Genomic DNA, 22,298 nt, shown 5'->3' on the forward strand with positions numbered 1-22,298 from the left:
ATTTTGTCTGCAATGTCAACCTCTGACTTATAAATAAAGCTAATATACTGTGGAGTCAAATGTTTTGTTGTTGTGTATGTGTTTGTCGCTCGGTAACAATTCACAGTTCAAAAAGAGAATGACCAGATTTTCGCTTAGTTTTGAATCTCAATGACTTTTATTCACTGACGCTCTAATAACAGGAGTCCATGATGCGCCTCATGCTCATGAACCTCTGGCCGCTCCAGCCCATGTTGCTGAAGCTCCTGTACTCTCCGGGCCTCATGTACATCATCCTGCCCCTGTAGCTGGGCTGCTCGTACATCAGCCAGTGGCCGTCCATCACGTTGCAGGACTGGCAGTCGGACATGCGGTAGCGGTCCATCATGTTGTCGCAGTCGTCCATCATCTCGTGCATCTGGCCGCCGAAGTTCTCCCTCTCGTAGATCCTCATCCTGAACTGTCCTCTGTGCTGTGAGGAGAAAGATGTGTGGAAGTTCAATTCGAGCTCAACATTCGTACACACACTATCAAATACATCAATATTTTTGCTTTTATCGTAAAGCAAGTAGTTTATAGTGCCATCTAGAGGAGAGGCTGAAATTTACAACAAAGAACTGCTCCTCTGCTCACCCCCCCCCCTTCCCTGAGCGCTACGGTATCCTCAGCGGAGAGAGTGGATCCGGGACTTCCGCTACAAGTAAGGAGACGCTTGATTTGTACTCTCGCTTTTGTCCTTACAGGCTCCGGTAGAAACATGGCGTCTTGCTGCTAACAGTGGCTACGCAACCGCGGGCCCGCGACCATGTTATTTTACATGACTTTTTGAAACACTACGAAAATATAATACAGCGACTAGACAATGCAGGAGCACATAATATGTATAAAAGAGTGGATTTTGGGTCATATAAACCCATAAATACTACACAGTGTCCCTTTAAGGACCATTTGTGAGTTTCGGTTACCATGGGGATCATGCGGCAGGACCTGATGCAGTCGCTCATGCCCATGCGCTGGTAGTCGGAGTACTCGCCGCGCCTCACAAAGTACTGGTTGCCCATGTAGTTGTTGCGGTCGTAGACCATGAAGCAGCCGCTCTCCACCCTGCAGGAGTGACACCTGCTCAGGTAGGAGGACATGTCGGCGCAGTCGCTGCTGGTCTCATAGGAACGGCCCTGGAAGTTCCTGTCCTCGTAGAAGATGATCTGTGAGGGAGGGAGAACAAAACGTTTGGTAAAAAGGTCGTATGTATTTCACGCTCTAGAATGTGTCCAGGAAGTGAAGAAGCAGAAGCAGAAGTGCACACCTTGCCCATGGTCATGGTTACGGTTTTTGCGACTGTCTCTCGGCTCCGAAAACAAAACTGCACGCTTTCCTCCGCGTCCCGCCGCGGCTTTTATACCTGAAAAAACCCACATCGCCTCATTGTTAAAACCCCTGACAGAGCAACATGAAAGCAGGGGCCCCTCGCGCTCAGCTCTACCTTCAAACAGCGCGGTGATGATGTGCGGGGGTTGCAGGTTGTCAGACGAGGCCCACGCTCGCTTTCTATTGTCTGCTCGAACAACAGCGAGGTTTCCACAAACATACCTGTCTGTTATTCTCTAAAGCCGCCTGTTGAATATGTTAGGTCTAATACAACAACCCCAACCTCCAATAAATTAAAATAAACACAATTATATATATATATATATATATATAGCTCATATCCAATTTATTTATAAAGCACATTTAAAAAACAAAAGTGTTGTACAGCAGTAATTGAAAAAAAGTAATATGTATATATGTGTATATACGTATATATATATATGTATGTGTATATGTGTATATATGTATATGTATGTATATATATATATATGTATATATACACTTATATATATACATACACATATATATACATATGTGTATGTATATATACACATATATATATACATACACATATATATACGTACAGTATATATATACATATATACATATATAAATATTTATATATATATATATGTATATATATATATACATATATATATTAAAGAACAGCAGTTTAATCCAGAATGGTGATTTACCTCCAGAAGTATTCTTGCGTTGTATTGAGAACATTAAGAACTTTGTATAAAATACTGTAAATATGTAAATATTTGGTGATGGGATAAAGTGAAGCTTATAAAATTGTGTTATATTATTATATAATAGTGATAATAGTTGTGTGTAGTAGGAATGATGAAGGTACATTTAAGTTTATACTCCTTTTCAAACATGTGGCGAGATGTAAATGTACATGTGTTCTGTCTACTTTAAATAAAGCATTGATACGTTTTTAAATGTGGAATAATCATATAAAAAACTTTATTTATACATCACGTTTTCATGCAAGGCAATGCAACAAGATTGAAAACATAATCAAAGAAAGAAAAGACGTCGCCCCTCCCCCGCCCCCAACACACCACTGCTGCTGTTGTGTGTTAAAAAATACAGAAATGGAGAAGTGAAGAGGTGAGGAATAGAAGAAGAAGAAGAAGTAAGAGACCAAAGGAAGTGAGGAAGTGAGGAAATACATTCATAGAACTCACAAACGGCCACAAGTGAAAACACTGGAGGAGGTAGAATAACTTTTAATATCTTTTAATGTCTTTAAAAAGTTTTGTAAATTTGTAATCTTTGGCTTTGTATTTTCTTCAACTGTATTTGTGTTGTTTATTCTTAAATCTTTTCCACAAAAACATTCCCTTCCAATTCCAAGAATCACAATCACACATAAATGTTTTTTTATTGCTAAATTCTAATTCTAAAAGAATATAAATGCCTCAAGTCGCATCGATAAAAGTACGTCATTTATTACACTTAATGTGTATTTTTCAACATGTTCTATGTCTGACAATCAGAATTTCATGAATATAACACAGCAAAAAAACAAAATTTATGAATTAATATACATAAAATGGTGGTAGAAGATGGATAATTAGCCAAAAAACTAGAATGTCAAATATACTCTCTACACTTTAAATGCATGATGTTTCTGGATAAAAGATACTTTAAATGTATTCTAGGTTCATGTCTTGACCGTACATTTAGTTTTGTATCTAGTTCAGAATCTAAATCAGAAAACCTTTATTCCTATTTCCTGATAGCAACAAATTTACATTCATTCTTGTTTCTCATTATATCATTTTTTTCAAATGTCTAAATTTCATTCAAAATATACAGCATTTTAACTTTCTCCAATTGTTTTCCAACAACCTTTTCCACTTGTTTAAATTATACAATATACAAACTATCAAGTGAAATTGATAGATGACAACATTGGTGATATATGAGCTAAATCTGGTCCCAGATTATGCCATAAAATTATTATGCTTAAATATATTTTTATTGTGATTTGTGTGAGAAATAACCGTAATGGTCATAGTAGATATTTTTGGAAAGTATGTTTTTTACAGTGCATTTTCTCAACTAGATGTTGTACGTTTCATATTTGAATCCCCGTTTTCCTCACTGCTTTACTCATTCGTAACATCAGGGGTAAAAAAAAAAGACCACAACATTTTGTTTGTTTGTTTCATCTTTCATTTTTTTTATTTCAATTTGAAAATATCTAGCACATGTCCATGATGCGCCTCATGCTCATGAACCTCTGGCCGCTCCAGCCCATGTCCCTGAAGCTCCTGTACTCTCCGGGCCTCATGTACATCATCCTGCCTCTGTACTGCGGCTGCTCGTACATCAGCCAGTGGCCGTCCATCACGTTGCAGGACTGGCAGTCGGACATGCGGTAGCGGTCCATGATGTTGTCGCAGTCGTCCATCATCTCGTGCATCTGACCGCCGAATTGCTCCCTCTCGTAGATCCTCATCCTGAACTGTCCCCTGTACTGTAAGAGTTGAAAAAAAAACACACAAAAATGATTAATTTAAAGCAGGGGTTCTCAAAGTGTTGATACCTGAGGGCCAATTTAGGAACCCAACATTGGACTGAGGGCCGCCAAAGGAAAAAAACCCAGAAAGAAATCCCATTTGTAATAATTGTAATGACCAGATTGCAGTTCTACAGTTTAGCGTTAAGTAATATAAGCGTTAATATAATGTAATTTTAATAACGCTTTATAATTTACTGGGTAATTTCCCAGTATTTTGTTGTTCTTACCTTCTAATTACAGGTTAATACCAAGTAACACATTTCTGTTACCATATATTTACTGGGTAAATAGCTAGTAATTGAGGGCTGTAGCTACCTGCTTATTACCAGCTTATAACCCAATAATACACTAAAATTCACCATATAGAAACCAGGTAAATACCCAGTATTTTTGTTTACACTTATTGGTCTGTATCCAGTAATGTCCAATAAACATTTAACAAGCTTTGTAGCTCCCGGATTAAAACTATCAACTGTAATTCATTGCGGGGGCCGCCAGAAATGTTTCTGCGGGCCGCTATTGGCCCCCGGGCCGCACTTTGAGAACCAACGATTTAAAGGGATAGTAATTTTGAACATAAGACCTATTTTCCAACTCAGCCGGTGTGATGGAGGCGTTTTCAAGAAATTTCATTCAGTTCTTCTAGTTGCCCGAGTTCGCCGATGCTATGGCTAGCGCAAGTCAATGATAGCATGGCATTAGAAACACTCATACCGACTCCACAGTGCACCCGGGGCAAATCGATTGTAACGGCAGACTATCGATGTACATATCTGTGTTGATGGAATAATATTTGAAACGAAACTAACGTCGCATCGCATGGATTTTTGAGGGACTACTTTCTCAGCACTATACTTCCGGCAGCGGGATCAGTCCGCCGCCGCTGCCGCAAGTACGACGCGCTGCTGCCGCTGCTGAGACATAAATCCTTCAAATTGCGAGGTTGGTTTTATTTCAAACATTCTATCAACACAGATATGTACATCGATTGTACGTCTGCCGTTACAATCGATTTGCCTCGGGTGCGCTGTGGAGTCGGTATGAGTGTTTTTAATGCCATGCTAACTTGCGCTAGCCATAGCATCAGCGAACTCGGCAACTAGAACTATCACTTTAAGATAACATTTTGAATAAATGAACGAGAAAAACAAGGATAAGCGCGTTCTAGACCTACCATGGGGATCATACGGCAGGACCTGACGCCGCCGCTCATTCCCATCATGTTCTGGTAGTCGGAGTACTCGCCCCTCCTCATGAAGTACTGGTTGCCCATGTAGTTGGTGCGGTCGTAGACCATGAAGCAGCCGCTGTCCACCCTGCAGGAGTGACACCTGCTCAGGTAAGAGGACATGTCGGCGCAGTCGCTCATGCACTCATAGGAGCGGCCCTGGAAGTTCCTGTCCTCGTAGAAGGTGATCTGGGGGAAACCAAAGAAAGTTTGTCAAGTTCAGATACTTAAAAACCTCTAAATACATCGTCCATGATGCTTCTAAAACGACTACCTTGCCCATGCTCATGTCGGTGGTGGTCATAGTTGTAGATGAGCTGCTGCTGTTGCTGTTGCTACTGCTGCACTGCTGTCTTCCTCCCGTCCGAGCACGGCTTTTATACCGGACCGGCGTCGGTCGTCAGCGGGGGCCCCCATTGTTGAAAACCCTGAGCCAGCAGCATGGTATAGAGCGCAGTGCAGTGCAAGGCCCATGTGTGCTGTTGAATGTTGAATCACGTGACTCAAAGTCTTTAGAACGGTTGAGTTTTTTTGGAAACAATACAGGAACACAAAGCATCGCCGACGCTATTATAGTATAGTCTGTTTGACTGTGTGGATGAATGTGCCAGAGTCAGTTCAGTCATTCTGAAATACATGAAAGTATTTATATGTTTTTATTGTAAACATAATGACATGGGGTTATATGTCAGTAGATCACAATATATATAAAATGTATACTTTTATAATATAAAAGTTATGGAAATAAGTCAGAAATTAGAGATATCCTCTTGTGTATGTGCATTAGTGTGTTTATATTGCATTTTATTTATTTATTTATTTATTGTTCTATACCAGTGATTCCCAAACTTGGGTGCTAGTACCACCCGGGGTACGAGAAGTGATCCTCAAAAACTTATACTATATCATATATACATATATATATATACATATATGATATATAACATATGCAGTATGTCAAGTTAATGTCAACATCCCGATAAGTATGGAAACACCATTTGCACTGTATTGCTAGATTTATCCAATATCAGGGAAATTCATCATAGGCGTTAGCATCTTTGGCTAGGATAGCATAGCGCTTGTGTGAACAACCAATCATGAATATATATATATATATTCACACCAATGTGAACTTTAATAGTTCTATTTTCAAAGGTGTAGCATTGTATATAATAATTTAAATAGTTAGACAAAGTACAATGAGAGTCGTGTATAACATCTTCTACCTGTTGCATTTACAACAAATGTCCGTTAAGCTAACACTAGCTAGCTTAGAGTAAGTGGTACTGCTAATTAGCTGGTTACACAGTTAACCAGTGTATTTGCTTAATTTAATGTGACTCGGTGTTTACAACATGTTGTTACTTGGGTATAAAATACTCACAAATTGCTGAATCCTATTACACAATGAACTATCTCATACCTATATATATTATATATGTTATAATATATATTCATACTGCAATACTGTGTGGGCAAGCACGTTGAACTCCCAACTGTATTTTTATTCTTTAAAAACTATTTGTCAGAATAACATTATCTTAAAAACAGTCCACATGGGTATTTACAAATAAATTGTTTATTTTTTTTTTTACGTCTATTCACAAATTATTCCAAGTCTGTTTTTTTTTTAAAAACCCAACATATTTGATAATAATTTAAAAAAAATAATTTAAAATTCAATTTCTAGAAATTCCACTAATCATTAGACAAATGATAGCAATACTTTTATTTTTGACCAATTAAGTAATTTGGAATTAAACGTACTCTGTGATCATCCATTTTTTAGTATAAAAGTATAAAAGTAAAATGTTTAATTTTCATTTCCTTAAGCCTTCTTCCATTTATGTATTTTTGTTTATTTTTCAAATTTACTCAACGTTTGTTTACTTTTTTGTCTGTTTTTATATATTCACAATTCTTGTTGTTCCACTTATTTCCAATTTTACGATATATAAATAAAGATACACATGTGTAAGGTGTACAATTTCGATTCAAACTGTAATTTTAAATTACCACAGGCTTTGAATGATCCCTGGGAAAGTTATACGTATTTATCTATATATGTATATAAATATACACATATATAAAGTGTATATATTTGTTGTCATTCTTCCATTTGTGGTATTCTATAACCTGAAAATACCAATATTATCAAGTGTGATAATTGTCACCCTTTCTTTGAGGGTTACTTTTGAAATGTGCAAATAAAAAACGTCACCACCATAAAAAATTTAAATTCGTGAATCATTATTTATTCGTGTAAATCAGTGCACAGTTGGTCAGTGCGGTCACTTTTTTGATTTAGCAGCATTCGACGTATCCGGTAGACATTTGACGATCTTCTCAGTAGAAGGAGTCCATGATGCGCCTCATGCTCATGAACCTCATGCCGCTCCAGCCCATGTTGTTGAAGTTCCTGTACTCTCCGGGCCTCATGTACATCATCCTGCCCTTGTAGTGGGGCTGCTCGTACATCAGCCAGTGGCCGTCCATCACGTTGCAGGACTGGCAGTTGGACATGCGGTAGCGGTCCATCATGTTGTCGCAGTCGTCCATCATCTCGTGCATCTGACCGCCGAAGTTCTCCCTCTCGTAGATCCTCATCCTGTAGTTTCCCCTGTACTGTGACGTCAAAACGAAAAACAGTTAGAGTTTACAGCGAAAACACAATCTGGTGCCTTTACCGTGGGGATGTGCCCATCTACTGTGCCTATCTCAGCAGACATTGGGCGATAGGCGGGGTTCGCCCTGGACAGTTCGCCAGTCCATCGCAGGGCCACATATAGAGACAAACAACCATTCACTCACCTACGGTCAATTAAGAGTGACTAATTCACCTAATCCCCATATAGCATTTTTTTTGGACTGTGGGAGGAAGCCGGAGAACCCGGAGAAAACCCACGCACACACGGGGAGAACATGCAAACTCCTTTGCAGAAAGGCCCTTGTTCCGAAGTTGTTCCAAAACGGGGCTCGAACCCAGAAACCCGGGGGGTCTTCTTGCTGCAAAGGCAAGAGTGCTAACCACTTACACCAACCGTGGGCCCGTAGCTATTACCATCTTACATAAAGATGGCAAAGTCCAAATTGGGCATTCTTACCAAAATGTAAAGGGTACATTCTCGGGTGATCACCCACCAATCCAGACCCATCTAACTACCTGCGTTTTTTAATAATTACCAAAAACAGGTAATGACGAACAGGAAATCACTGATATTGAACCACGAGACCTGAAGCTTCTTACCATGGGGATCATACGGCAGGACCTGATGCAGTCGCTCATCCCGAACATGCTCATGTAGTCCGAGTACTCGCCCCTCCTCATGAAGTACTGGTTGCCCATGTAGTTGTTGCGGTCGTAGACCATGAAGCAGCCGCTGTCCACCCTGCAGGAGTGACACCTGCTCAGGTAGGAGGACATGTCGCCGCAGTCGCTCATGCACTCGTAGGAACGGCCCTGGAAGTTCCTGTCCTCGTAGAAGATGATCTGTAGAAGAAGGGTAAATTGGAGCGGTGAGTGCAGTCGGATCAGTGATGAATGTGTGAATTTGACGTCGGAAGTAGAACGTTTACCTTCCCCCTCATGCCCATGTCGGTGTTGCTCATGTTGGCGGTGGTTGAGTGGTTGCTGTTGCTCCTGTGCTGCCTTCCTACCTGGTTTAACCCTTTCCTTTTATACCCAAACAGACGTAAAGAGCAGGCCCCGCCCCCTTCAGAGAAACCCCCGACTCATCAGTTCACCATTGAAGCCTATAGAATGCAGAGGTTGCGTCTAGTTTTTGTGACGGCAAAAGCCTTTTTTCTGTTCTGTTCACGTGGAGACATATTATGCTGTCATTTTTTTCTGTTTTTGGTTATTAAGAAATTAGACTATTCACAATACCTTTTTTTTGTTTATATACACAAAAGTACTGTATATTAGAGCTGCTGTAAAGAAACTTAAAATTATAAAAAACCACGGAAGTTCATATAAACTGGAAAACAAATACAGTACACAACAGTTTCTTAAAAAGAGCGTCAACGACATTAAGAAATTAAGACAAATAAGGGATAAAACACTTTTCAATGGTAAATACAATAATGGAAAACAAACAAATAAATAAGTGAAACTATTAAAATATGAGATGTGGTTAAAACTAATACAAAAATGATAAAATAATAAACAAATAAAGGCCAAATATACAATATTACTATTACAAACAATAAGGTCAAAAATCATAGTTTTATCAGTTATATTATAGTTTTCTGCACGTGTGGATTTTTAATTTTAATTATTTTCCCTTGCTATGTTCTTGTCTTCTGTTCATGGTCTTTATATTTATTTATTGTTTATTTTAGGTCTTTTCAGTCGTGCTTTTGTGAATGTTCAATTTGTCAGTTATTTGACGATAATGGCACCAACGTGAGCCTTTACGTACGTACTTTGAGTTGTTGGAAATCTGGAAAATTATCTGTTATTATTTGTTTGCAAACATGCTTAAATAATAGTAAGAATACGTACATTTATATTTATACTGTATATAAAATAGTACGGTTGTTTTAATTCAAGTTATATATATTTGTAGATTTATGATGGTGAAGCTGTAAAATACATTCAGATCAGATGACAAAATTCACAAAGGAAATTCAACCAAATCGGTGCAGAAAGAGTTCACCCAAGGTCAACAAAAGCTTTTGGACTCAAACGCCGAACAATGGGAACAAAGTGTTGGCGATGAGCAGCTTTGACGCGACAATGTGTCGCTGTGGTGAAAGGTGAAGAGGTCATGAAAACCAACGCTCCGCAGCTTTACGTACACAAGCGCTCGCAAAGAACTGAAGCCGAGCTGAACTTATTTTAGAAAACAAGGGTTTTTATATCAATGATGGAGATGCTATCGTCTCCTGATTTGGACACTGAAATGTACCATGTGTCCTTATATATATATATATATATATATATATATATATATGTATGTAATAGAGATGTAGGCTTTAGAAAAGTACTGTACTATGTATGATGTGAAATGATTTTCAATGTATCTGTATATTTTGTGTACAATGCCACACACACTCAGACATACATACTGTATAAATACACACACACATATATATATTTAAATCAATTCAATTTTATTTGTATAGCGCCAAAATCACAACATACATTATCTCAAGGCTCTGTACATAGACAACATCATCGAGAGCAGAGAAACTCCATTATATACATTTATGTAGAATTTTCTGAGCACTATAACATATATAAAAACAGCCTTTATCATATTGCATTTTGTACATTTGACCTTTTATATTCTGTATGTTTCACGCAATAAGTGCCATGAGTTGTCTTGACCAAATGACCCTCATAAGAAAGAGTTCTATCTCAAGGGACATCCTGGTTAAATAAAAGGTAACATATTAAATAAATAAGTAAAAGATGGCAGTAACACAAGCCAAATTATCCAACACAGTGGACCGGATAAGGTAAAGTCCAAAGCTCAGAAGAAGAAAGGTCAGGAAAGAAGGGAAACCGCGTGGAAAAAATGGATTGAACCTTTGCAGAAAAACAAACAGGTGAATGTAACACTTGGACGTGTGGACTGTACCAACATTGGGAGGGTAATTAACCAATATGGAATGATTCAACAGGGAGAAATATTTAGTCGAGAAAGGACTTTTATTGATTCAGTTTATTCGGACACATTTTTCTCAACCCTTTTTACATGTCCATGATGCGCCTCATGCTGTTGAACCTCATGCCGCTCCAGCCCATGTTATTGAAGCTCCTGTACTCTCCGGGCCTCATGTACATCATCCTGCCTCTGTAGTTGGGCTGCTCGTACATCAGCCAGTGGCCGTCCATCACGTTGCAGGACTGGCAGTTGGACATGCGGTAACGGTCCATCATGTTGTCGCAGTCGTCCATCATCTCGTGCATCTGACCGCCGAAGTTCTCCCTCTCGTAGATCCTCATCCTGAACTGTCCTCTGTGCTGTGAGGGGAAAACATATGCGAGTTTACTTTGATGAAGACTTTGTGGAGAATGTTACCTTCTTATAGCTATTACCATCTTACACGGACACGATCTGAACCAAATCCATAATCTGGATCAGATGCAAATTAAACATAGTCTGATTCTCCATGGACATACCCAATTCTGATGAGTTTTGCCCAGTAAGAGATGGGGGATTTCTTGGAAAGCATCAATGGGTAGATTCTTACCAAAATATAAAGGGTACATTCTTGGGGTATCAACAGGAAGTTGCTACAGAAGGACAAACTTACAGACATGATCTGATGCTTTAACCTTCCGACCCATCAATCTAACTAACTATATTCCTATTTGTCCTATTTTCCTTCAATACTGAACCCCTTAGCTTCTTACCATGGGGATCATACGGCAGGACCTGATGCAGTCCTTCATTCCGAACATGCTCATGTAGTCGGAGTACTCGCCCCTCCTCATGAAGTACTGGTTGCCCATGTAGTTGGTGCGGTCGTAGACCATGAAGCAGCCGCTCTCCACCCTGCAGGAGTGACACCTGCTCAGGTAGGAGGACATGTCGCCGCAGTCGCTCATGCACTCATAGGAACGGCCCTGGAAGTTCCTGTCCTCGTAGAAGGTGATCTGGACGAAAGAGAGAAAGTGTTATTGCAGAGGTAGGAGTTTAAAAGTGCGACGGTGAGGTGTGAGAGTGAGCGATTACCCTGCCCATGGTCATGATGGTGGTGTTGGTTTTTCACAGGACGGTCGCTGCTGCCAAACTGATGCTTCTCCTGGTTTTAACCGTGTCTTTTATACCTGAGCAAACCCCAAAGAATCGGTGGCTCCCATTGTTCAAACCTGTGACTCAGCAACATGGTATAGAGGCCTATAGAATGCTGAGGGCATATGCATGTGTAACAGAGGGATGGAGGCTTTGGAAATATACTGTATTCTGTATGAGTCGGTAAAAATAGTTTTGAATGTATAGAAAACTTTATCTGTATATTTTGTCTACTCATTTTTGGTTAATTCCATTAATATATTTGTATACATATATATATATATACTGATCTAGAATTTTCTGAGCACTATTCATTCATTGTCTACTGCTTTGTCCTCCACACAAGGGTTGCAGGTGTCAATCCCAGCTGACATAGGGCAAAGGGACAGGTTGACAGTCCATCAACACTGCCTTGAGCACTTTAGGGTATGTTTAAAATGAACTCTTGACTGTTTGACTGTTTATATTCAAAAATAATCTCATGGGGCATCCTGGTTAAATAAAGGTAAAATATCAAATTGATAAAAGAAACATCACAACATGGCAGATACACAAGCTAAAGTATTCAACACAGTGGACTGAAGAAGATAAAGTCACAAAACCAAGAGAAACCACAAGAGAAAATGTATTGACAATTCGCACAAAAACAGACAAAACAATCAGGCAGAGTCACCAGTTTTGTGGTGAATGTATCGTGAGCTCAGAGAAAACAAGACACAGGTGAACATCATCAACAAACAGGTGAACATCATCGACCATCAAGACCCAGGTGAACATCATCAACCAACAAGATACAGGTGAACATCATACACCAACAAGACACAGGTGAACATCATCAACAAACAAGACACAGGTGAACATCATCAACCAACAGGTGAACATCATTGACCATCAAGACACAGGTGAACATCATCAACCAACAGGTGAACATCATTGACCATCAAGACACAGGTGAACATCATCAACCAACAGGTGAACATCATTGACCATCAAGACACAGGTGAACATCATCAACCAACAGGTGAACATCATTGACCATCAAGACACAGGTGAACATCATCGACCATCAAGACCCAGGTGAACATCATCAACCAACAAGATACAGGTGAACATCATCAACAAACAAGACACAGGTGAACATCATACACCAACAAGACACAGGTGAACATCATCAACAAACAAGACACAGGTGAACATCATACACCAACAAGACACAGGTGAACATCATCAACCAACAGGTGAACATCATCGACCATCAAGACACAGGTGAACATCATCAACCAACAGGTGAACATCATACACCAACAAGACAAAGGTGAACATCATCAACCAACAGGTGAACATCATTGACCATCAAGACACAGGTGAACATCATCAACCAACAGGTGAACATCATTGACCATCAAGACACAGGTGAACATCATCAACCAACAGGTGAACATCATTGACCATCAAGACACAGGTGAACATCATCGACCATCAAGACCCAGGTGAACATCATCAACCAACAAGATACAGGTGAACATCATCAACAAACAAGACACAGGTGAACATCATACACCAACAAGACACAGGTGAACATCATCAACAAACAAGACACAGGTGAACATCATACACCAACAAGACACAGGTGAACATCATCAACCAACAGGTGAACATCATCGACCATCAAGACACAGGTGAACATCATCAACCAACAGGTGAACATCATACACCAACAAGACACAGGTGAACATCATCAACCAACAGGTGAACATCATACACCAACAAGACACAGGTGAACATCATCGACCATCAAGACACAGGTGAACATCATCAACCAACAGGTGAACATCATCGACCATCAAGATACAGGTGAACATCATCAACAAACAGGTGAACATCATCAACCAACAAGACACATGCACAGCTACAAAAATGCAAAACAAGTCAGTAGAATTACTCAGTAAAGTTTATTTTTATAGCACTTTTAACAGGAATAATTCACAACGTGTTTCACATTAAAAAGAGTATAAAGTCAGGTACATAATACTCAGCAAATGCAAAATAAAACACTTTTAAATTAAACAACAAATTATGAATTAATTCAGCTTTAATTAAAAGGTTCATCATCAACATTTTTACTGCTTCTGGTTTGGTCAAGTTATTCTTTAATACAACAATATTGCATGAACCATTGACATCAAAAATGATGACATGGCTTTCTGGTTTCCTCCTGAAGCCAACAAGGAAACAATAATATATTGAATAGCCACCAGGGGGCGACTCTGCTGGTTGCCAAAAATGTCAATTTGAATGGAAGTCGACGAGCTTATAATTCTCCCTTGATTTATAACGTAAATAAATATTTTTTTGAGGAGTTAATGGTCTCAGTCGTGAGTTGCAGCCGTTCTTCAATAGAACATGATTTCAGTTTAGTAAATTATGTTCATGTTTAGAGGAAAATAGACTAGAATAAACTACGTCCAATAGAAGTCTGTGAACTTCTGGTCACAAAACGTCAACATGGCGGCAGTCAAATCAATTCAGGAGTTTTTAAAACGGGAGTTCATATTCTTTTATTCTTATTACTTGAATCGCAACCTTTGGCCACTTGACGTCAACTTTAATCCAGGAAGTGACCATCGAGACTCTTATCTTTGTAAAACTATTCTTGTATTTTCTGTTTTTTGAACCTCCACGAAGTTGATGGAACGGTCAAATGACGTCACAACACAACAGAGAATTTTATTGAAGTACTAGATACATATTGTACATATATCATTAATATGGGATAATGATATAATGGTATATATATTTTTTTTATAATCATACGGTTATGGCAGTTTGTTGGGTCAAACTTTACATTAATGTACAGCAACAATATCCAATTTTACGTTACGTACATAACACCAACAAAAAAGTAGGGGTTGTTCCAAAACTGGGAGGATAATAGAGTAATAGAATGGTGATAGTTTAGATTAAGAAGAAATATGATGATCTTATTTCTAAACTTATATCTTGGTGTTAACAATGGAAATTGTGTTTGGGAGATTACTACTACAAATGTATGAAAATCTATGATAACAATCACTGGAAGCCTGATTTTATTCAGTATGGAATGATTCAACAGAGATAAATGTTTAGTCAAGAAAGGACTTTTATTGATTCAGTTTATTCGGACACATTTCTCTCAACACTTTTCACATGTCCATGATGCGCCTCATGCTCATGAACCTCATGCCGCTCCAGCCCATGTTATTGAAGTTCCTGTACTCTCCAGGCCTCATGTACATCATCCTGCCTCTGTAGTTGGGCTGCTCGTACATCAGCCAGTGGCCGTCCATCACGTTGCAGGACTGGCAGTTGGACATGCGGTAACGGTCCATCATGTTGTCGCAGTCGTCCATCATCTCGTGCATCTGACCGCCGAAGTTCTCCCTCTCGTAGATCCTCATCCTGAACTGTCCTCTGTGCTGTGAGGAGAAAGCAATTGGGAGTTTACTTTGATGAACTTTGATGAAAACTTTGTGGAGAACGTTACCTTCTCATAGCTATTACCATCTTACACAGACACGATCTGAACCAAATCCATAATCTGGATCAGATACAAATTAAACATAGTCTGATTCTCCATGGACAAACCCAATTCTGATGAGTTTTGCCCATTAAGAGATGGGGGATTTCTTGAAAAGCATCAATGGGTAGACCTACCAATTCCCAAAAAATGTATCTATCAACAGGAAGTTGCTACAGAAGGACAAACTTACAGATATCTGATGCTTTATCCTCCCCACTCATCAGTCTAACTACCTGCATTTCTATTTGTCCTATTTTCCTTCAATACTGAACCCCTTAGCTTCTTACCATGGGGATCATACGGCAGGACTTGATGCAGTCCTTCATTCCGAACATGCTCATGTAGTCCGAGTACTCGCCCCTCCTCATGAAGTACTGGTTGCCCATGTAGTTGTTGCGGTCGTAGACCATGAAGCAGCCGCTCTCCACCCTGCAGGAGTGACACCTGCTCAGGTAGGAGGACATGTCGCCGCAGTCGCTCATGCACTCATAGGAACGGCCCTGGAAGTTCCTGTCCTCGTAGAAGGTGATCTGGACGAAACAGAGAAAGTGTTAATGCACAGGTAGGAGTTTAAAAGTGCGAAGACCACTGAAAGGCCCGTCATCAAGCAGATGACCGAATTCCTCTCCTGTAAAGACCTCCTTGGTCCAAAACACAACGGTGTGCCTGGTCTTCAATCAGCCTAAAAGGGCCCCATGTCACCCCTCTGTTCGTTGAGCTCCACCGGCTAACCTTAGCCACCCGCATCTAATTCAAATCACCGATGCTAGCCTACAAAGTTACCCCTCGACTACTCCATTCATCTAAGGATTGTCGTCTGGTGATGCCAACACCCTGCACAGACAATCCAGACACTTTTCATTTGTGTCGTTCCATGCCGGCTCTTGAAAACCCAACCCTTCCAAGAGCATCTTCTGTCTCTCACTCTCTATCAGTCCACTGTTCCTATCTTTTTTTTTTTTTAAGTCGCATTGGATAAAAGCATCTGCTAAATGCGGCAATGTAAATGTAAATGATTACCCTGCCCATGGTCATGATGATGGTGGTGTTGGTTTTTCACAGGACGGTCGCTGCTGCCAAACTGATGCTTCTCCTGGTTTTAACCGTGACTTTTATACCTGAGCAAACCCCAAAAGAATCGGTGGCTCCCATTGTTCAAACCTGCGACCTCAGCAACATGGTATAGAGGCCTATAGAATGCTGAGGGCCTATAGAGATGGAGGCTTCAGAAAGTACTGTGTTCTGGATGAGTCAGTAAAAATGATTATGTATACATAAACATATACATATACATATGTGTGTGTATACATGTATAAAAAACTTTATCTGTATATTTTGTGTATAATGCCCTTTTGAGTAAATTCCACACACACACACACATATATATATATATATATCTATGTATGTGATAATCTGAAATAAGTAACAACATATTAAACTTAACACAAACATTAAGGGAAATGTGTGTTTGGTTGATTATTTCTTTGTTGTAACGACACTTCTTGCCAATACACCTTATACCATCATAAGGTACGTTTATTTCCCTTTATAATGGTGACACATTTGTAGGGAAAATGCATTTGTGGGTTGAGTAGCAGAGGATGTGGTTTGCGCCCATGAAAAATGTGGCCAAATCTCTGCCAATGGCCAAACAGCTTAATCCGATATTGACTCTTGTTTGGTGTCATTTATCCGACTGGACGATTGAAGTCGTCAATGGTACAATATTTTTGATTGTTTGGTGTAACAATGTTATAACAATGCTTCTTGGCGTCTTGGTAACTCCCAAATGAATTAAGCTCATTCACTAAAGTAAGTAACTTGTCTTCATATAACTTGCACAATCTAGTTTGAATTCATTTATTTCATTAGGATTGTTCAAATTGAAGTCTTTATTTTAAATGTGTCAACTGTTTTTACAGTGTACTTTCAGTTGGGTTTTTCTTATGTAGAATGTATTTTTGTGTCACTAATATTTGATGCTGTTCTTTATAAACTATTTTCTTCATATTTGAATCCCTGTTTTTCCTCACAGCTCATTAAATGCATTCTATTAAATCACATTAACACAGAGAAAAGAGGCCACACAAGTGCATTTGTTTTATATTTCATCATTTATTTCAATTATAAAATGTCTAACACATGGATTTATGACCAACATGGGAGTTCATCATCAACATTTTTTGCTGCCTCTGGTTTTTACCAACCCCATGTTTGGTCAAGTTCTTCTTCAAGACAACAATATTCCAGGTACCATTGGCATCAAAAAATGACACAGCTTTCTGGTTTCAACCTGAAGCCAACAAGGAAACAATAATATATTGATTAGCCACCAGGGGGGCGACTCTGCTGGTTGCCAAAAAAAAGGCCATTTGAATGGAAGTCTATGTGAAAATGAGCTTATAGATCTTTCTCGATTCATAACGTGGGTAAATATTTTCCTGAGGACGAGTTGCTTCTGTTCTTCATTAGAAAATGATGTCATGTTTAGTAAATTGTGTTCACATTTAGAGGAAAATAGACGTCCAATAGAAGTCTGTGAACTTCTGGTTGCAAAATGTCAACATGGCGCCAGTCACATCCATTCAGGAGGTTTTAAAACAGGAGTTCATATTCTTATTGCTCGAGTCACAACCTTTTGCCACTTGACGTCAACAGGAAGTGACCATCGAGACGCTTATCTTTGTTAACTAACTATTCTCGTATTTTCTGGAATTTGAACCTCGATGAAGTTGATGGAACGGTCAAATGACGTCACAACACAACAGAGCATTTTATTGAAGTACTAGATACTTTTTGTAGATATATCATTAATATGATAATGATAATGTATATAACCATATGGTTATGACAGTTTGTTGGGTCACACTTAACAACAATATCCAAACACTTTAAAACTGGCTTTACACAAGATACAAAAACAGTAATAAAACTTAATTTTAAAGTATAAACTACTTAAAATAATAAAAATTGATGGTAGGTGTTGTTCCAACATTGGGAGGATGATACAGTAAGTAAGTAAGTTTTATTCAGTAAGAAATGATTCAACAGGGATAAATATTTTGTCAAGAAACGACTTTTATTGATTCAGTTTATTCGGACACATTTCTCTCAACACTTTTTTACATGTCCATGATGCGCCTCATGCTGTTGAACCTCATGCCGCTCCAGCCCATGTTATTGAAGCTCCTGTACTCTCCGGGCCTCATGTACATCATCCTGCCTCTGTAGTTGGGCTGCTCGTACATCAGCCAGTGGCCGTCCATCACGTTGCAGGACTGGCAGTTGGACATGCGGTAACGGTCCATCATGTTGTCGCAGTCGTCCATCATCTCGTGCATCTGACCGCCGAAGTTCTCCCTCTCGTAGATCCTCATCCTGAACTGTCCTCTGTGCTGTGAGGAGAAAACATTTGGGAGTTTACTTTGATGAACTTTGATGAAGACTTTGTGGAGAACGTTACCTTCTTATAGCTATTACCATCTTACACAGACACGATCTGAACCAAATCCAAAATCTGGATCAGATACAAATTAAACATAGTCTGATTCTCCATGGACATACCCAATTCTGATGAGTTTTGCCCAGTAAGAGATGGGGGATTTATTGGAAAGCATCAATGGGTAGATTCTTACCAAAATATAAAGGGTACATTCTTGGGTGATCACCTACCAATTCCCAAAAAATGCATCTATCAACAGGAAGTTGCTACAGAAGGACAAACTTACAGACATGATCTGTTGTTTTAACCTTCCGACCAATCTGTCTAACTACCTGCATTTCTATTTGTCCTATTTTCCTTCAATACTGAACCCCTTAGCTTCTTACCATGGGGATCATACGGCAGGACCTAATGCAGTCCTTCATTCCGAACATGCTCATGTAGTCGGAGTACTCGCCCCTCCTCATGAAGTACTGGTTGCCCATGTAGTTGGTGCGGTCGTAGACCATGAAGCAGCCGCTCTCCACCCTGCAGGAGTGACACCTGCTCAGGTAGGAGGACATGTCGCCGCAGTCGCTCATGCACTCATAGGAACGGCCCTGGAAGTTCCTGTCCTCGTAGAAGGTGATCTGGACGAAACAGAGAAAGTGTTAAAGCAAAGGTAGGAGCTTAAAAGTGCGACGGTGAGGTGTGAGCGTGAGCGATTACCCTGCCCATGGTCATGATGGTGGTGTTGGTTTTTCACAGGACGGTCGCTGCTGCCAAACTGATGCTTCTCCTGGTTTTAACCGTGTCTTTTATACCTGAGCAAACCCCAAAGAATCGGTGGCTCCCATTGTTCAAACCTGTGACTCAGCAACATGGTATAGAGGCCTATAGAATGCTGAGGGCATATGCATGAGTAACAGAGGGATGGAGGCTTCGGAAATGTTCTGTATTCTGTATCAGTCGGTAAAAATTGTTTTCAATATATTTAGAAAACTTTATCTGTATATTTTGTGCCATTTTGGGTAATTCCACTTAGATATATTCACTTATCTAGAATTTTACTGAGCACTTCATTCATTCATCGTCAACTGTTTTGTCCTCCATCACAGGGCCATGAACACTTTAGGGTTTGAATAAATACTGTTCTGTTCTACCCTGTTTGTATGTTTGACTGTTTATAGTCTGTATTTTTTCATGCGTTTATGAACTGAACTTAAAGTGGCGAGATGTCTTGGCCAAAATATAGATTTTTATCTCACGGGAAATCCTGGTTGAATCAACGTAAAATATCAAATATACAAAAGAACATAACATGGCTAAAGTCTTCAACAGTGGACTGAAAAGGTCCAAAGGTAAAAACCAACAATGAGGGGAAATGTATTGACATTTTGCACCAAAACAGACCAGACAATCATTGGTCACAGGTGTGCGGTGAAGTCATCGTGAGCTCAGAGAAAACCAGACACAGGTGAAGATAATCACCACCCAGTATCACCGGGAACAAGACACGGACACTTCTGCTGTCGTTTGGTGTCGTTTATTTGGATCAGATGATTAAAGTGTGAAGAAACAACAAATATTGGCAGTTAAAGGTCAAAAGGTAAAAATACAAGTTTTACATTTTTTTATCATTTCAAACAAGAAGAGAAACACTTGATCCATTTATTCCAAATTGTGAAAGTTTTCCTCAAAGTTCCTGTTAACGTTGGTTGCACATTTGGTTCCCAGAACATTCCTTTGTCACAACCTTCATACAATGTTCTCTAAAGGTTCCCAGAATGTTCCCCTCATGTTACTTTGTCACAACCATGACAAGCACTCATTAACCCGAACCCATAACTAATATTATTTTGAACTGTGCACAGTAGACAGGCATACTTGCAGTCTTATATCAATGAATAAGCAAACTCGATGGATTTAAAAGTTTTATTTTCAACGAACCAATTAGACAAAAGTTCAAGCTTTTATATAACGTGCTTAAAAGGTGCATTATGTAATAAATGTAAAGCAACTGGCCATAAAATCCTCCTAATATGTCACAGAGACTCAGGAATAATGTTCATATAACAAGCTGAACTCACCAACAACAACAGTACAGACAAAATATTTGCATAAAAAAAACTATTTTGCAGACTGCAAATCATGTTTTGGCATGTGGCGCCACCTACCACCGTCTACCAACCATTGCAGTCTCAGCTGCCGAGCAACCACAGGTTGCCAGTTACGTCAGAAAATTAAATCTAAAAGACCTTGGTGTTTTGAATTTGAATGTAGTAACTGTTTTTGGCCACTTTCTTACATATGGCGCCTTTAAATAAAAGTAACGTTATTAGATTTTTAAGACCTTTCAAAATTCTATTTAAGACCTTTTATGAGATTTTAGAAGTATTTAAGACATTTTAAGGCCTTAAATTCAAATGATTGGATTTAAGACTTTTTAAGTGGAGTTTTTTCCCAGAGTTTTGGGTTGTTTTGAACACATCATATACTGAAAACAATATGAAAAATGAAAATACTATGTTTTGACGCCTAACCCTTGAATTAAAAAAACAAGAAAAACACCCCCCCCCCTTCTGTATTTTGAGAAATCGCACCCTAGATATAGTTACAAAACAGTTCAAACAGGGATTAGCTACACAAGCTAAAGCAACAAGGAGCAGAAAATCACAGAGGAGGCAGTCGAACATTTCACACGAGCTGCTGAAACAGTCTGGTGAGGTGAAAGCAGAGGGAAGTCTTTGTAGTGAAGATCCTGACGACCAACGAGCTGCACCTGGAATCACCTGAGAACATGAACCACGCCCACCACATCCACACAGACAGAGCAGGGACGGACGCGTGAGGAATAAAAACAGACAGGAAACGACTTACAACACCACAAAAAGAGAAGGCAAAGCTGCTGCGACGAGGATCATGACGTGTATGTAGAAGCTCTTTGACCAAAGTGATATTTTTAATACTGAACGATACATATTGTTGTCCATGCATTTTCTAATACACTGTTTTACAAAACAGAAAAAATAGTAAAGTGCATTGTTTTTTCTCGATTAAGATGTCAAATTATATCTAATTACTTAAGTTCCTGAACGTGTCTCACAACCATTTGGCCCTTTGGCATCATCTTTATTCCAGGAAGTGACCGTTTTCAAACTATTCTCGTATTTTCTGTTTTTCTGAAGTTCGTGGAACGGTCAAACTTCTGTCACAACGTAACAGAAGTTTGGTCGATATAATAGTATGTCACCATATGGCAGTTTGTAGGGTCACACCTAACATTAATGTACAGCAACATCATCCTAATTCAGATCCATACGAGATACTCACAAAAACAGATAATAGTAAATGATGATAAAATAATGATAACTATGATATAATAGTTAAAAACACAACATACTACAACACACACACATCTAAAAAATAGATAGCGGGGGCTGTGCCACCATTGG

The 22,298-nt window shown here is 39.3% G+C and overlaps 5 protein-coding genes across 5 annotated transcripts; all 5 read right to left on the reverse strand.

The window, feature by feature from the left end:
* Positions 1-172: 172 nt before the first annotated feature.
* LOC310937871 (gamma-crystallin M3-like) lies at positions 173-1,300 on the reverse strand (the record flags this gene model as incomplete). The annotated part of the gene is made up of 3 exons (XM_083902252.1): positions 173-451; positions 945-1,184; positions 1,286-1,300. The coding sequence occupies 3 exons, from the start codon at positions 1,298-1,300 to the stop codon at positions 173-175; spliced, it is 534 nt and encodes a 177-aa protein (XP_083758378.1).
* Positions 1,301-3,568: 2,268 nt separating this feature from the next.
* Positions 3,569-5,421, reverse strand: LOC310937870 (gamma-crystallin M3-like; the record flags this gene model as incomplete). The annotated part of the gene is made up of 3 exons (XM_083902251.1): positions 3,569-3,844; positions 5,064-5,306; positions 5,392-5,421. 3 exons carry the CDS (start codon positions 5,419-5,421, stop codon positions 3,569-3,571), a joined length of 549 nt encoding a protein of 182 aa, XP_083758377.1.
* A 2,042-nt stretch (positions 5,422-7,463) lies between these two features.
* Positions 7,464-11,730, reverse strand: LOC310938359 (uncharacterized protein; the record flags this gene model as incomplete). Its single annotated transcript, XM_083902852.1, has 6 exons — positions 11,482-11,730; positions 10,820-11,088; positions 9,807-9,907; positions 8,694-8,830; positions 8,365-8,607; positions 7,464-7,742 (listed from the first exon to the last, which is right to left on the reverse strand). Exons 1-6 carry the CDS (start codon positions 11,674-11,676, stop codon positions 7,464-7,466), a joined length of 1,224 nt encoding a protein of 407 aa, XP_083758978.1. The 5' UTR covers positions 11,677-11,730.
* Positions 11,731-15,045: 3,315 nt separating this feature from the next.
* On the reverse strand, positions 15,046-15,949 carry LOC310937874 (gamma-crystallin M2-like; the record flags this gene model as incomplete). Its single annotated transcript, XM_083902255.1, has 2 exons — positions 15,710-15,949; positions 15,046-15,318 (listed from the first exon to the last, which is right to left on the reverse strand). Exons 1-2 carry the CDS (start codon positions 15,902-15,904, stop codon positions 15,046-15,048), a joined length of 468 nt encoding a protein of 155 aa, XP_083758381.1. The 5' UTR covers positions 15,905-15,949.
* Positions 15,950-18,544: 2,595 nt separating this feature from the next.
* LOC310937873 (gamma-crystallin M2-like) lies at positions 18,545-19,490 on the reverse strand (the record flags this gene model as incomplete). Its single annotated transcript, XM_083902254.1, has 2 exons — positions 19,251-19,490; positions 18,545-18,817 (listed from the first exon to the last, which is right to left on the reverse strand). Exons 1-2 carry the CDS (start codon positions 19,443-19,445, stop codon positions 18,545-18,547), a joined length of 468 nt encoding a protein of 155 aa, XP_083758380.1. The 5' UTR covers positions 19,446-19,490.
* Between the last annotated feature and the right edge of the window lie 2,808 nt (positions 19,491-22,298).

This window comes from Microchirus variegatus (assembly GCF_963457635.1).
Source record: "Microchirus variegatus genome assembly, chromosome: 16".
Classification (NCBI taxonomy): domain Eukaryota; kingdom Metazoa; phylum Chordata; class Actinopteri; order Pleuronectiformes; family Soleidae; genus Microchirus; species Microchirus variegatus.